This window comes from Lepidochelys kempii, chromosome 20 (genome assembly GCF_965140265.1).
Source record: "Lepidochelys kempii isolate rLepKem1 chromosome 20, rLepKem1.hap2, whole genome shotgun sequence".
NCBI classification, from domain to species: Eukaryota; Metazoa; Chordata; order Testudines; family Cheloniidae; genus Lepidochelys; species Lepidochelys kempii.
This window is the reverse complement of record NC_133275.1, coordinates 21,431,438-21,447,515: the sequence shown is the minus strand read 5'-3', so window position 1 is coordinate 21,447,515 and position 16,078 is coordinate 21,431,438. Positions and strand designations below refer to the sequence as shown.

At 58.8% G+C, this 16,078-nt stretch overlaps 1 protein-coding gene across 2 annotated transcripts; it reads right to left on the bottom strand.

The window, feature by feature from the left end:
- Positions 1–8,509: 8,509 nt before the first annotated feature.
- Positions 8,510–14,161, bottom strand: C20H19orf67 (chromosome 20 C19orf67 homolog). 2 transcript variants are annotated; one of them, XM_073318329.1, is made up of 6 exons: positions 13,798–14,161; positions 12,577–12,721; positions 11,471–11,571; positions 10,368–10,562; positions 9,868–9,990; positions 8,510–9,331 (listed from the first exon to the last, which is right to left on the bottom strand). In XM_073318329.1, the coding sequence occupies exons 1-6, from the start codon at positions 14,079–14,081 to the stop codon at positions 9,142–9,144; spliced, it is 1,038 nt and encodes a 345-aa protein (XP_073174430.1). In that variant the 5' UTR covers positions 14,082–14,161; the 3' UTR covers positions 8,510–9,141. The 2 variants fall into 2 exon arrangements, with proteins under 2 accessions (XP_073174430.1, XP_073174431.1); XM_073318330.1 differs by having other exon boundaries at positions 12,577–12,718.
- Between the last annotated feature and the right edge of the window lie 1,917 nt (positions 14,162–16,078).

The window sequence follows — 16,078 nt, the reverse complement described above, 5'->3', positions numbered from 1 at the left end:
GTTGGCTTGGAGGGGTTTTTGGTGGGGGAGGGGGTGGTGTTTGGCCTGGGGAATCCCAGAGCTGAAGGGGGGGGGTATGGGGGAGTGGTTGGGTTGGTGTGTGAGGGTTTTGGGGGGAGTGGTGAGGTGGGGCTGGGGGTGTTGTTTGGGGGGAGAGATGAGGTTGGGGGAGGGGGTGTCGTCGGGGGGGGTATTTGGGAGGTGAGGAGGGGAGTGGTGTTTGGGGGGAGGGGAAGAGGGATTGGTGGGGGGGTGGGGGAGGGGGAGTGGTGAGGTTGGTGGAAGGGGTGTGGTGTGTGGGGCTGTTTCTGGGAGGGGAAGGGGCAGTGGTGGGGCGGGGTTGGGGGTTATTTTGCTCACTGTTGGTGCCTGGTTCTGCTCCAGAGCAGCTGAGCTGAGGGGGCAGGGGGGGGGCAGGACCAAGTTCAAAGGGACTTGGGGGGGCAGTCAGTTGGGTGAACGTGTGGGTCAAGTCCCTCTGTGCAGGGCCCAGGGTGCAGCTGGGCAGGAGTGAATGTGGGATTGGTTAGGTGGGTGCATTTGTACCTGGCTGTTTGGGGCATTCAGGGTCTCCAAGTGCTTTGGAGGATACAATTAAAATTCAGAGTGATCGGTCAAACTGGAGAAATGGTCTGAAGTAAATCGGATGAAATTCAATAAGGACAAATGCAAAGTACTCCACTTAGGAAGGAACAATCAGTTGCACACGTACAAAATGGGGAACTGACTGTCTAGGCAGGGGTACTGCGGAAAGGGATCCTGGGGTCATAGGGGATTACAAGCTAAATATGAGTCAACAGTGTAACATTGTTGCAAAAAAAGCCAACATCCTTCTGGGATGTCTGGGATGTATGAGCAGGAGTGTTGAGAGCAAGACACAACAAGAAGTGCTTAATTTTTGCTAGGGCTGAGCCCCGGCACCTCTGGGCCTGGCAGTTCGTAGCCCCGGCACCTCTGGGCCTGGCAGTTCGTAGCCCCGGCACCTCTGGGCCTGGCAGTTCGTAGCCCCGGCACCTCTGGGCCTGGCAGTTCGTAGCCCCGGCACCTCTGGGCCTGGCAGTTCGTAGCCTGGCACCTCTGGGCCTGGCAGTTCGTAGCCCCGGCACCTCTGGGCCTGGCAGTTCGTAGCCTGGCACCTCTGGGCCTGGCAGTTCATAGCCCCAGCACCTCTGGGCCTGGCAGTTCGTAGCTCTGGCACCTCTGGGCCTGGCAGTTCATAGCCCTGGCACCTCTGGGCCTGCTGCTTCAGTTATGAAAGTAAAAGAAATTGCTTGAGTCCCCTCACCTCTTTCAGTACAAATTAAGCACCGACAAGAAGAATTTCTTCCGCTCTCCTCCGCGCTGATTAGGCCTCAGCTGGAGTCTTGTGTCCAGTTCTGGGCACCCCATTTCAGGAGAGATGTGGACAAACTGGTGAAAGTCCAGAGGAGAGCAAGACTAATGATTAAAAGTCTAGAAAACACGACCTATGAGGGAAGATTGAAAAAATTGGGTTTGTTTAGTCTGGAGAAGAGAAGACTGACCGAGGACATGACAGTTTTCAAGTAAATAAAAGGTTGTTAGAATGTAAGAATGATCAGACTGGGTCAGACCCAAGGTCCATCTAGCCCAGTGTCCTGTCTTCCAACAGGGGGGAATGAACAGAAGACGGAATCATCAAGTGATCCTTTCCCTGTCACTCATTCCCAGCTTCTGGCAAACAGAGGATAGGGACACCATCCCTGCCCATCCTGGCTAAGAGCCATTCATGGACCTGTCTTCCATGAATTTATCTCATTCTTTTTGAACACTGTTATTGTTTTGGCCTTCACATCTTCTGGCAAGGAGTTCCACAGGTTAACTGTGTGTTGTATGAAGAAATACTTCCTTTTGTTTGTTTTAAACCTGCTGCCTATTAATTCTTGTGTTAGGAGAAGGAGTAAATAACACTTCCTTATTTACTTTCTCCACACCAGTCATGATTTTATAGACCTCTATCATGTCCTCCCTTAGTCATCTCTTTTCCAAGCTAAAAAGTCCCAGTCTTACTAATCTCTCCCCATATGGAAGCCGTTCCATCTGCCTATTTATTTTTGTTGGCCTTTTCTGAACCTTTTCCAATTCCAATATATCTTTTTTGAGATGGGACGACCAGATCTTCACACAGGATTTGAGATATGGGCGTACCATGGATTTATATAGAGAAGGAGGGAGAAAAATTGTTCTCCTTAACCACTGAGGAGGGGACAAGAAGCAATGGGCTTAAATTGCAGCAAAGGAGGTTTAGGTTGGACATTAGGAAAAACTTCCTAACTGTCCGGGTGGTTAGCCACTGGAATAAATTGCCCAGGGAGTCACAGCAGGTGACTGTCACTGGAGATTTTTAAGAGCAGGTTAGGCAGACAGCTGTGAGGGATGGTCTAGATCAAGGGTGGAAAAACTTTTTGGCCTGAGGGCCACATGGCAGCTGCAAAACTATATGGAGGGCTGGGTAGGGAAGGTTGTGCCTCCCCAAACAGCCTGTCCCCTGTCCCCTCCCACTTCCCACCCCCGACTGCCCCACTCAGAACCCCCGACCCATCCAACCCTTCCCCCCCGCTCCTTGTCCCCTGACTGCCCCATCCTGGGACCCCACCACCTAGCCAACCCCTCTTGCTCCCTGTCTGCCCCAACCCCTATCCACACCCGCACCCCCGACAGGCCCCCCGGGACTCCCATGCCTATCCAACCCTGTCCCCCGATCGCCCCCCCCAGAACCTCCACCCCATGTCCCCTGACTGCCCCTTATCCAACCCCCCCACTCACCACCCCCTTACCATGCCTCTCAGGGGAGCAGGAGCTCGCAGCCCCGCCGAAGCCAGCCACGCTGCCCGACGCAGTGTGGCGTGCTGAGGCTGCGGGGGAGCGGGGACAGCAGGGATGGGGCTGGGGGCTAGCCTCCTCAGCTGGGAGCTCAAGGGCGGGGCAGGATGGTCCCACGGGCCGCAGTTTGCCCACCTCTGGTCTAGATACTGCTTAGTCCTGCCTTGAGTGCAGGGGACTGGACTCGACGACCTCTCGAGGTCCCTGCCAGTCCCATGATTCTGTGATTCCACCAGTGCCTGCTGCTGGATGGGACGTGGCAATCCTGGCTCTCCTGACACCGTGATATACCAGGTGACACGGCCGTACTTCTGTGGGTCCTCCCCTCTGCACTCAGGGCAGCCCCGATTCTGAGATGTTGTGAATCACACTCATGAAGGGAGTGGTTTGTCATGCTAGGAGCAAGGGGGCTGGGTTTTGGGACTCCTGGGCTCTGTTCCCAGCTCTGGGAGGGGAGCGGGGTCTAGTGGTTAGAGCAGGGGGCTGGGAGCCAGGTCCTGGGTTCTCTCATAGCATAGTCAGGGTGACCCTGCCCTGCAGCAGGGACTCCCCCTGTGCTGGGGTTTTGGGCTTTGCTGGGCAGAGGGAACTGCTCCTGCAGGCTGTGGCTGTGTGTGCAGGGCCAGTCGCGGGGGAGTCAAGCCCTCCCCGCTGCAGAGCGAATGGGCCCAGGCTCTGCGGATGGCCCTGTCTTCCGGCAGGTGATGCAAGGACTTTCTCAATGGAGAGAGGATGCACCCAGACGGCTGTGGGTGGTGCCACCTTCTCCCCCCAGCCTGGTCCAGCTGCTCCCATCCCCAGCTGCAAGCGCACCAGTGGATGCTGCTACCTGGTCCTGGGGCACTGCTGTTGCCCCCCCCCTTCAAAAATGCTTTATTAACTGTGTGCCACAAGGAGAATTGAACCACGCAAGCAGCCTAGGCTCCTTATACACCGATCCCTATACTGGCTGGCTGGTCCCTATACACCCCTCAGCCTAGATACAGTTCACTGCTCCTTTATACACCACACCCACCCTGCCAGGCACAGCTCACTGGCAGGGATTTCCCTACGCCCCCCATTGGGGGTGTAAACCCCCCTTGAATTTCCCCAACACCTCCCCAGCGGTCAACTAGTTCCATGCAGTGTTGCCATATTCGTCATTGGTTGGAAATTTGAATTGCAGTTGAAACATTAGTTCACCCTTTAGAAGCCTACACAGAGTGCGATAAAATAACTTGTACCTGAAAAAGTGTAATCGGTTTGAAAAGTGTGAACAAAGACTCAATTCTTCACCCAGCTGCTGTTCTTTCTGACAAGGTCGGCACATTCATTTCGGCAACGTTGGCCAACCTTATAATATCAAATTATGATTTGTAAGCAAGGTCTGAATGAGCTCTCCCCTGCCCGCTACTGATGGGGGTGGGGGGTAAGGCCTCAAGTGAGGGGAAGGCTTCAGGACCAGACTGTATTTACATGAACTCACCTACCCTGCCTAGGTATCCAGCAGACAGAGCGGTGTTGCCCAAGTGATCAATTTTCGCTGGTGTTGGGTTATAAATCACTTTAGTATTGAATGGGGTGGGGGGGTAACAGCGCTCTGACTCATCACATCAGCACCTCCTGCTGGTCAGTCGGGGAATGAGCTCATTCCAGCCTCAGAGCACCTCCTGCTGGCTGGTGTGTCGCCCATTGTCGGCTCTGCTGTGTCATCTCCATCACTGGGACACACGTCGCTCTCTGGACCGCAGTGTCCTCTTCAGGGCACTGCCCTCCGGCACTGCCCACTACTCCATTCTCCCCCCTTCCGGGGGTATATCAGCAGTCCTAGTTCACACCTGCCTTCATGGCCACCTGCCACCCCAAAGTCGAGTCCCTTACCTCAGGAACAAGCTGCTGACCATGGGCCACGCTCCCTTGTGGCAAGGTGCGAAAAGGCCCACCCCCTACTCTGGGCCTCAGCCCAGGGACCCTTGAGCAGCAGCCGCTTGCTGCCGTCCCCCACTCCCGGTCGCTGCCCGCCTTCCCTGGGCCACTTCCCTGGAGCCCTAGCACCCACTCAGCCCTTGTTTCAAGGCCCCCTCTGCCCGGCACAGCACTGCTCTGTGCAGGGTGCCGCTCCTTCTACCACAGGGGTTCTCAAACTTTTGTTCTGGTGACCCCTTTCACGTAGCAAGCCTCTGAGTGCGACCCCCCTTATGAATCAAAACCACTTTATTAACCGTGTTATATGGAAGCTGTTCCGTACTCCTCATCATTTTTGTTGCCCCTCTCTGTACCTTTTCCAACTCCAGTACATCAGTTTTGGGACGGGGCGACCAGGTCCGCACACAGTAGTCAGGATCTGGGCGTACCATGGATTTATATAGTAAAAGTGGAGGAGCTGGGTTTGCCAGACCGATCAGCCAAAGCCAGGGCTGACAACCTCTATGAAAAGGCTGCAAACCACAAGGCCTCTGGACTGCATCGACGTGCAGAAAGCCTTATAAGCCGGTCAGTGTCAAAGCTAATTTTAGAAGTACTTAATGAGGTTGTTAAAAGGGCTGGAGACACAACACAGTTTATTCCAGGGGTCCCCAATGCAGTGCCCGCTTCTTCCAGGACGTTTTCAATGGATAGCTCTCCCACTGATCCACGTGTAGCTTCCATTGCTGGAACGAGATCTACGACTGTCGTAGCAGATGCCTGGATGACATTGGTTAACAGCCCAAGTGGTTTCAACAGCAGATTTACGAGAGAGAATGGCGATTGTCTTCTCTGAACAACAGTAGTCCATCAGCCTCGCTATTTAGATCCGTCCCATCTCAGAAGCTTTCCAAAGCCAATAATAATGGCTGGAGTAATTTTAAGAGACCAGCCAAGGATCTCTCATAAGACAGTCAGCGGGTTTTCCCTGGTTGGACTAATTTGAACTTCTATCCCAATGTATCTTCTATATTTTCCAAGACGTTCAGACCTTTTGGACTCTTGCTGAAAAAAGAGGATAACGAAGACATTCAATGTATAGCTTTTAAAAGGCCTTCTGAAGATTCTGCAGTTCGTACGAGCACTAGTTGGAGTAGGTGACCTCTGCCGTGTGTATAGGAGAGATCAGAGTTACACTTTTCTCTGAGCAAAGCTTGTACTCCACCATGTCTTCCAGAGAAGTTTGCAGCTCCGTCAAATGCACAAGCAGCCATCTGTCTGGGGTCCAATTGACAAGCATTTAACTCTTCTATTAACAAATGACAATGCACTTAATATTGGCCTCCAGTTTGCAGCTTGTGGTAACTCTTGCTTAAAGAGAGTGTATGATGTGACAGTCATCTGCCCCCAAAAAAGTCATTTTGGGCTAGGCCGGAAGGCGTGTGTGTGTCCCCCTGTTTCAGAGCTATTCTTTCTGGGCCACAAACCTGAAGCGCTGTCTCCCACCGATGCATCGATGGAAGAGGTTTTAGAACAGATTGATCAGGCACTGGGACCTGCTGGCATTCACCCAAGAGAGCTGAAGAAACTCAAATATGAAATTGCAGAACTACTAACTGTGTTATGCAACCTAGCACTGAAATCAGCCTCTGGACCAGATGGCTGGTGGCTAGGCAGAAGACACTGATTTTTAAAAAGGACTCCAGAGACAATCCTGGCAATTACAGGCCAGTAAACCAGGCAAATTGGCTGAAATGATAGCAAAGAACAGAATTAGCAGACACATAGATACCCACAGTATGTTGGGGAAGAGTCAACATGGCTCTTGTAAAGGGAAATCATACCTCACCAATCTATTAGAATTCTTTGAGGGAATCAACAAGCAGGTGGACAAGGGGGATCCAGTGGATACAGTGTGCTTGGACTTTCAGAAAGCCGTTGACAAGGTCCCCCACCAAAGCCCTTAAGCTAAGTGAGCTGTCATGGGATAAGAGGGAAGGTCCTCCTATGGATTGCAAACTGGTTAAAAGATAGGAAACGAAGGGGAGGAATACATGCTCAGTTTTCACAATGGGGAGTGGTCAAAATGGCAGTGGTCAAAAAAGCAAACCATGTTAGGAACAGGGTAGAAAATAAGACCAAATATCACAGAGCCACTATGGTGTGCCCACACCTGGAATATGGTGTCCAGTTCTGATTGCCCCATCTCAGAAATGATATGGTGGAACTGGAAAAGGTTCAGGGCAACAAAGACGGCCAAGGGTATGGAACAGCTTCCTGAAGAGGGGAAAGTAAAAAGGCTGGGGCTTTTCAGCTTGGAAATGAGACAACTGGGGAGGGGTGGGGGGGATAGAAAATCATGAATAGTGTGGAGAAGTGTTATTTATCCCTTCACACCGTACAAAACCCAGTGGTCAGACAGGCAGCAAGCTTCATACAAACAAGAGGAAGCACTTTTTCACACAACGCACAGTTAACCTGGGGAACTCATTGCCAGGTGACATTGTGAAGGCCGAAAGTATAACTGGGCTCAAAACAGAAGTAGATACATTCCTGGAGATTAGATACAGCAATGGCTGTTAGCCAAGGTAGTCAGGGACGCAACCCCATGCTCATGGTGACCTAAGCCTCTGACTGCCAAAAGCTAGGAGGGGAAGACAGGGATGGATCACCCCACAACTGCCCTGTCCTGTACACGCCCCATGAAGCTCTGGTACTGGCCACTGCCAGAGACAGGACACTGGGCCAGACGGACCATTGGGCTGACCCAGGATGGCAACTCTAATGTACCAACGGTTTTGGCAAAAATAACGTCCGGTTTTGTGTCAAAGGCAACACTTCCATTTTGATCTGTTTTGGTTCAAAATTTCCCGCATTAAAAAACCCCAAGGAAACATTTTGATTTTTTCTGATTCCCCCCTGCCCCAATCTGGCCAACTCAGCATCACCAAATCTGCATTTTTGTGCTGGGAAAAAAAAAAAAAGGATGAAAACGGTCACAGCTCTAGTTCCCATCCTCCCCAGCACACCCTCACCACGCCGCAGTTGCAGGCTGAAGGCCAAGTGTACAGAGCAGCATCTTAGGTGCAGTTGCCTTGACGTGAATCTGGAGTAGCTGCACCGGATTCACTCTGGAGTAACCGGGATAAGGATCCAGCCAGGCCCTTTGGCTTAGGCCTTGTCTGCCCTGGCATGTGACAACCCCAGTGCCAGGGTGGGCTGGGCCCCTTAGCTCTGGGTGGGGGTTCTTTGTTGTCATTTGTGGGGCAGATGGGGCGAGCTCCCCCCCACAGCTAGGGAGCTGCTGGATGGGCCCACTGTAGACCTCCTGGCCCCACTGTGCACCCCCGCTCAGAGAGAGGCCATCAGGGTGTTCCCAATGGGAGGCGCTGGGCCCAATCTCCCACCTACCGTAGAATAATATCATCAATCTCTTGCCTAGTGCTTCCCAGCCGCAGATCTCAAAGCACTGCACACAGGGGCTCAGTCTCATTGTTTTCGTGCTGTAGATGGGGAAACTAAGGCACGGGGAGGGGACGAGACTTGCCCAAGATCACTCAGCGGTTCAGTGGCAGAGACGGGAATGGAGCCCAGGTCTCCTGAGTCCCCTTCTAGTGCTCTGTCCACGCTTCAAGCATTCTCCCCCCACGCCACCAGACCTAGCCAGTCCCCCCGTCCCCGTCCCCGTCCCCCCCACCCCACGCCAGGCAGCCCAGCAGCCTTCCCGGTGCCAAGAACCAAACTTTTATTGCAAAAACACAAGGTTATAAATAAGAATTGCACTTGGGTTAGGGGGAGGGGGAGCCCCTGCACAGGGCTCTGTGGAGATCAGGGGAGGGGGGCCTCCAGCTCAAATTCAGGTGGGGGAGGGGACCCCATGGTGCTCTGTGCACTCGGGGTGGGGTGGGGCATTCTCAGTGCCCAGCAAGTTTGAGGAACAGGAGGGGGAGGGAGACGAAACCCCAGCAGATGGGGCCTGAGGTGTGATTATGGAGCTGTCCACAGATCGGGGGAGCCTGGGGAGACCCCCGTTTCCCATTAACAGCAGGGATCTAGCTCCTGGCTGGGGCTTTTACAGGGGAAGGTTTATGGACCCAGCAGCCCCAACCCTCTTCTCTTTTACCCCTCCCAGGGCATCAGCCTTCCTAGAGGCAGTGGGGTGAACTCTGCAGAGACGGTCCCCGGCCTGCCCTCCAGCCCCAAGGGGCAGGTGGGGGAGTCAGGGCTGAGCCACCTCCCCTCACCAAGGCTAACAAGCCACCTGGGCCTAGAATCAGAGGCTTTTTAAAACAGCCAGTGGTCAGTTAAAATACAATGGGCCTGTTTGGGTGCCCTGACACCAGGGTGAGGGGCCCAACAGGAGGCAAGTAGCCAGCACCTGCCCCCTGCGCCCCAGGAAGCCACATGGGGGCTGTGCTACTGTCCCTGCCCCCCTGGGCTGCCCCAGTATAAGGGCTCCCTGCTGGTGCCAGGGCAGGGGAGGGGAGCGCAGGTCGGGGCGCTCAGGATCTGCACCAGCAAGTCGGTGGCCAGGGTATGCGAGGGCTCCTCGAAACCGATGGTCAGCAGTGGCTGGAAGTCACCCGTGGGCTGCGGGCACAGCACCCTGCAAGGAGAGCGAGGGGCACGTTACAGCCTCTGCCCAGGCCCGGGGCGCCCAGCCCAGCCGGGCACCCACGCCCTGCCAGGACCACACCCACCCACCGCCAGGGGTGCCCAGCCCAGTCAGAGCACCCAGCTTGTTCTCACTCCGATCCACCCAGTCACTGCTTTCCCCGCCCCTCCCTATCCCCTGAGCCCTCCCAGCTGCCCCTCACCCACCTGCCTGCCAGCCCCCCGCCCTGACCCCAGGCCCCCTGTGTCAGCCCTGGCAGGAGGGGGCACTGCTCTCTGTTCCCGGGTCCAGGGTCACTCAAGGCTCACCCCGCGGTGCCTGCAGCAGGATGGGTTTGGGTGCTGCCCCCGCAGGGAGGGTCTCGGGTGGAGACAGGGTCACGGGGACGTGGGGTCAGCTGGGCCGGACCACGTCACTGGGACTGATGCCAGGCCCCCGCCCCCCATGGCAGCTCCCCACCTCTGACTGCTGCAGCCGGGAACCCGCTCCCTGCCCCACAGCCCCTTGGCCCACACCCCAGTGCTCACCACTGCAGGACGTCAGAGGAGTGCTCTGTATCGGGGTCCAGGGGCACCCAGCGCCCGATGGACCAGAGCTTCTGCATCTTGACGGCGTTCTCCCTGCCCGTGTCCCGGAAGCACAGGAAGTAGCTGTAACAAAATTGGGGGGCGAGGGTCGTGGGGGGGTCAGACTGGGGCAAAGGTCCCCCTGGGAGACGATCTGGGGGAACGGGGCTGGGGAGGAGCCTGCAGGGATAAATTGGGGATTGGAGGAGGTGCCTGGCAGGGGAAAGGGGTGCCAGTCAGGGTGGGGGGCACAAAGTGCCCAATGGGGGGCCCTGTGAACCCCTCCATCGCCCCCATCTACACCTGAGTTCCCTGCTACCCTCCCACCACAAATGCCCCTAGGTCCCTGCCACCGAGGATGGGTGGGGTCGCCCCCTAACCTGGGGCTTGGCTGAATCGCTGCAGCTCAACGTCAAATCTCCCCCGGACCCAGGCCCCACCCCCAGTGCCCAGCAGCTCACTACTCAGTGCGGTGTGCCCGGCGCCGCCCCCCGGCCCCCGCCCCCTCCTCCAGAAAGTCCAGGTTCCAGCGCATCTTCTTGTAGAGGTTGCAGGGCAGGCGGGCGGCCGTGTAGGGGGCGGAGATGCAGAAGCGGAAGACAGAGAGCTGGTGCCACTCGCTGAGCCAGAAGCGGCCGCAGAAGAAACATGAGACACTGCGGGAGGGGTAGGAAACACAAACAGATGGGGTAAAAGCCCCATCTCCACCGGGGGGAGCCGGCTTCCTCTGCCACCCTGCAGCAAAGCGCCCCCTAGTGCTGCATAGGGGCATTGGGGCTGACTGTCACGGAAGAGCCCCCCGCCCTGCTCCCTGCAGCACAGCGCCCCCTAGTGCCACACAGGGACACCGGGGTCAGCACTGACTGCAGGGGAGAGCGCCCCCTGCTGGGAACCCAGCCCCGCTCCCTGCAGCACAGCGCCCCCTAGTGCCACACAGGGACACCGGGGTCAGCACTGACTGCAGGGGAGAGCGCCCCCTGCTGGGTCCCCCGCCCCGCTCCCTGCAGCACAGCGCCCCCTAGTGCCACACAGGGACACCGGGGTCAGCACTGACTGCAGGGGAGAGCGCCCCCTGCTGGGTCCCCCGCCCCGCTCCCTGCAGCACAGCGCCCCCTAGTGCCACACAGGGACACCGGGGTCAGCACTGACTGCAGGGGAGAGCGCCCCCTGCTGGGAACCCAGCCCCGCTCCCTGCAGCACAGCGCCCCCTAGTGCCACACAGGGACACCGGGGTCAGCACTGACTGCAGGGGAGAGCGCCCCCTGCTGGGTCCCCCGCCCCGCTCCCTGCAGCACAGCGCCCCCTAGTGCCACACAGGGACACCGGGGTCAGCACTGACTGCAGGGGAGAGCGCCCCCTGCTGGGTCCCCCGCCCCGCTCCCTGCAGCACAGCGCCCCCTAGTGCCACACAGGGACACCGGGGTCAGCACTGACTGCAGGGGAGAGCGCCCCCTGCTGGGTCCCCCGCCCTGCTCCCTGCAGCACAGCACCCCCTAATGACGTACAGGGTCTGTGCTGACTGCGAAGGGAGAGCGCCCCCTGCTGAGCCCCCACCCTCACATACTTGAAGGGGTCGGTGTCCTCCAGGGAGACGAAGCTGAAGGAGGCGTACATCAGCACCAGCTGCTCCAGCCGCAGCGCCAGCTGCTCCGAGATCTCCAGCAGCTGCAGGGGAGAGAGACCGGGAGCCTCTGGGGGTGGGCATGGCACTTAGCCAGGACCCCAGGGGGGAAGGTGTCTCCCAGCGCCGGGCAGGGAGGGACCCCAAGAGTCAGCATTCAGTCACAATCAACAGCTTGGGTGTCGGGGCTGCCCTGATGCTGGGGTGAGGGGCAGGAGGAGTCACAAGGAAGCCTTCCTGGGATGGGCAGCCCAGCCCCCTTCCTGGTCTTACCCCCAGGAGGGCTGCCTCCTTCCTCCAGCCATTGGCCTCCAGGCATTCTTGCCCAGCGTGTCTAGGGCAGGCTGGTATCATAGCATATCAGGGTTGGCAGGGACCTCAGGAGGTCATCTAGTCCCACCCCCTGCTCAAAGCAGGACCAGTCCCCAACTAAATCATCCCCAACTAGCCTGCCTCCTTCTACCCCCCATCAGAGCCTGGCTGGAAGACAGGTACTATTCACTGGTCTGCACTGGGGGCTGGAGCCCCTCCCTCATTTCGTTAGTGAGGACATTCAACGAGGCTGGACCCAACAGTGATCCAGAGGACACCCCAGCCGAGCCCTGCCCCACCCCTCCCCAGCCACGCCCCACACTACCTAGCCCTCCTCCCCCACGCCCCGCACAACTGCCCCTCCTTCCCTGCCCCACGCCCTCTGGCCCCGTTCATCACCCTCAGCCTTCGGTTCTGCTCCTGGAGCCTCTTCTCAAATGCACATGACAACGTCACATCCAAGGTACGTGTCAGTTAGCTCTGAGCGGGGGGTAAAACCCAGGAGTCCTGACTCCCAGCGCCCTTGCTCTAACCACTAGACTCCGCTCCCCTCCCAGAGCTGGGGGTAAAACCCAGGAGTCCTGACTCCCAGCCCCCTTCACTCCATCCGACACCTTTAACAGGAGAGTAGGGAAGGCAGGTGACCTTTTGCCCCTAATGCAGGGCAGATGCACCCCACTCCCCCCCCAACCCCTACACAAGCGTCTGTGATTCCCCACCCCACCCGGCCCACTCACCCTCTTGCGCACGGACGCCTGCAGGGCGCCCAGGCCGGAGTTGTAGCTGCGGGCGGTGGATTCCAGGTATTCGAAGTAGGGCTGGCACATCTGCAGGAAGGTGGGCACGGCCTTAGCAAACTGCTCCTTCTGCATCCTGTCCCTGCTGGAAAGGCAGCAGGCACCCAGTCACGAGGGGCCAGAGGAGGCTCCTTGGCACCGACGGGCAAGCAGAGAGTCCCCACCCTGACGCACAGGGCCCCAGCGCCAGGCCGGGGCACACGGGTCAGCAGTGACCGCAAGACGAGAGCGCCCCCTTCTGCTCCCTGCAGGGCCCTGGCTCCTCACCGTCCCCCTCCTGGCCCTGGGTAGCTGTGAGTTCTGCATCTCCAGGGGGTACCGCACCAACACCGCTCCCCATTCGGTCCTGGGGCTCAGTGTGCCCACGAGCCCCCGGGCAGGGAGCTGGGCACTCCTGATTGGTACAGACCGGCCTCTTCCAGCAGGCAAAGGTGGTACCTGGAACCTCCATTCCCGGCTGGGTCAGATCAGAGGCGACTGACGAATTCCCCTTTTCCCCTGGAGGGCAGACCCCTGGCAGGGCATGGCCCCATCACCGTGTGGGGTACCACCCAGATGAGCCCCTGGCCCCTCAGCAGGACAGCTGGGATCCCGGCATGGCACTGCCCAGAGCGGGAGCTGTGCCTGGTAGACGGGTGAGATGCTGTGAGGGGGGTGCCCCATTGGTCGGGCATTATTCCTGCCCAGCACTGTCTGACCCAGTGCGGGCTCTGACCCATCCTGGGTCCATTCCTCCCCTGCGTTCCCAGCCTCCTCGCCAGCACCTGGGCCCCTCCCTTCAGCACACAGAGCTGCCTGGGAGCAGGTTGAGGTGAACTGGCCCGCTGCCCCCACCCTGCTGCCAGGCTGCCCCCACATCTGCCCCCCCATGCCAGCCCCCTCTCTCCTCTCTGCCCCCTCTGTGCCAGGCTTCCCCTTAACCCCGCCCCCCCTACCCCTCTGCCAGCCCCTTCTCTCCCCTCTGCCCCCTCTGTGCCAGGCTTCCCCTTAACCCTGCCCCCCCTACCTCTCTGCCAGCCCCCTCTCTCCCCTCTGCCCCCTCTGTGCCAGGCTTCCCCCACCTCTACCCCCCGTTCACTGTTGGCCCACTTCTTTGCCATATGCCCTCCGCTCCCCATTGCCCCCTCCAGTGCCAGGCGCCTCCCTCCCACCCCTGCACACCTGTAGAGCAGGTATGTCTGGAAATCCTCTGCCTTCTTCAGGAGGTACTTGAGCTTCTCCGTGACGGGGGTGAGCAGCTCTTCCAGCGTGAGGCTCTCGTGGGTCGGGGACTCGGCCTGCGGTGGCGGGCAGCTCAGCCAGCGGGCTTCGGACACGGGCGAAGAGAAGAGGCCGCGCTCTGGGCTGCACGGAGCCAGGCTCGTGGCGCTGCCGGGGCTGAAGCACTGGGCCTTGGCAGCGCCCTCTGGGCAGAAGGTGCCACCGTGCCCCTGCTTGCCTGCCATCCCAGGGTCCCGTCTCAGCGTCTGCAAGAGAGGGAGCCGCTGAGGCCGGGGCAGGGGGCCATGGGTTTTGTCCCCATGGGTTTTACCTGATGGGGGTGCGAGAAAGGATCGGCCAGGAGAGCAAGTCACTTGGCCCCCCCAGCCTGATCCCGTCAGGCCCCCGTGCCTCTCCCAAAGCCAGTGGAGAGCGCACCAACTCTGGGGGGGTGGAGACGAGGGGAGAAGGCCTCGTCTACATGGGGAAGCTAATCTGAATTAGCTAACAGGGTGAATTCAAATCAGCTTAACCCCCCCCCCCCCCCCCGTCCAGGCACTCCCTTTCCAAACAGAGGTGCCCTCAATCCAGATTTGCCCTGGCTGTAGACAATCCCTGAGGGATCAGGCCCTGCCCTGGGTGGGGAACGGGGGACAGGCCCTCACCTGCCCCCTGCTTTGGCGATCTCAGGATCACCCAGAGGTGCCGCCAACCCTCCCCCAGCCCATCCCCGTGCCCCATTGCAACTGCAAGGGGCCTTGGTACCGGTGTGCCCAGGAGCCCCAAGGCCAGGGCCCTGCAGCGGGGGAACCCTGTGACGGCTCATCAAGGCCACCTCCTGCAGCGGGGGGGGGGGGCCGTGCCCGATGCGGGAGCAGCCCCAGCTCCAGGCTAGGCGCCCCAGTGACAAGGAGCCGGGGCAGGGGCATCTCCCACCGGGCCCCCCAGGTTAGTGGCTGCTTGAGAAATTGTGAACCTCAGTGCCTCAGTTTCCCCATCGGTATAACGGGTGGTGGGGGAGGGGGAAGCTGCCTGGGTTCAAGGGAGACAGACGGCAGGGAGCGTGGGCGGGGCGATGATCTTGGGGGCGGGGCTATGACCCTATGGGGGAGGGGCATGGGCGGGATTATGAGACGGTTTGTTTCCCTCCCCTTCACCTGCTCCTCCTACGGCGCCTCGCGCGCCGGCCCCGTCCAACCGCCGCCCCCGGGAGGGGCGGAGCCAAGGGAGGGGGCGGGACTTTGGCCGACAGAGGGCGGGGCAGAGAGGAGCACATCAGGGCTGGGGTCTGCAGCAAGGGGGCTGTTAAGGGGGGGCAGCCCCACGCCCCTGAGGGGCCCCAGTTCCCCCCCTCCCCATTGCTGGGGGCCCCAGCCCTTACAGCCTCCCCCCCACCTTAGGCCCCCATCATGCCCCCCGCACTCCTCCCCCCTCTGCAGAGGCTGCACTGAGGGGCCTGGATTGGGGGCAGGGAGCATGTCCAAGGGGCCATGTGTGGGGGCAGGGAGCAGCTCCCACAGCGGGGGGGGGCACAAAGTGGGACATCCCCAGGGCTCCCCACCCTGGCCCCCTTGTGGGTGCTCAGGGGCCGCGGGCAGGAGACAGAACTGCCACTGCATGGAAAAAACCCAGATTTGTTTTCGTTCCACCTGGGACCAAAGCGGGAGGAAAGGGGCACCACGAGAACCACACTCTCCCCTAAAGCAGAATTAGAATCGGTTCCACTCTCTATTGCTCTGGGTCCAGCAGCACCTGCCCTTGTGGTAAAAATCACAACTGGCCACACGGATTTTTTTGTTTGGTTTTTTTTTTTTAACCTTAAAATATGTCAGCCAGACTAATTTACAAACAAGGAATCTGAGCGGTTCCTTCTGCCCCTCCCCGGCCCTTCAGCATTTCGGCTGCCTCCACCCAGTCCTGACAAAGCGTCAATTTCATCCAAGGAGCATTTTTCTGCTGGAGGAGCCAGCTCTGCCCCTGAAAGCCCCAGGTGCTGGAGTCCTGGGATTTGTTTCTGCAGCAAAGACTTTTACCCCCCATACATGAAGGGGTGTTTCATAGAGTTGACACCACAAGGGACTATTTAATCATCTGGGCTGGCCTCCTGTATAGCACAGCCCATTAAATCCCCCCCAGATACCCCACACTGAGGCCAGAGACTTAGGTGACTCTAGGCTGTTATAGATCCAGGGCTGAGAGGGGCACCCTTGCCCTACAGCAGGCCGCTGGGACCAGGGCACAC

Bases quoted from the DNA above. Each gene is read 5' to 3' on its own strand.
- C20H19orf67 (XM_073318329.1), bottom strand. From the start codon at position 14,081: ATGGCAGGCAAGCAGGGGCACGGTGGCACCTTCTGCCCAGAGGGCGCT. The intron at 12,722-13,797 runs GTGTGCAGGGGT...CTGCCTTTCCAG, and splicing joins CAGACATACCTGCTCTACAG to CAGGGACAGGATGCAGAAGG. The intron at 11,572-12,576 runs GTGAGTGGGCCG...TCTCCCCTGCAG, and splicing joins AGGCGTCCGTGCGCAAGAGG to CTGCTGGAGATCTCGGAGCA.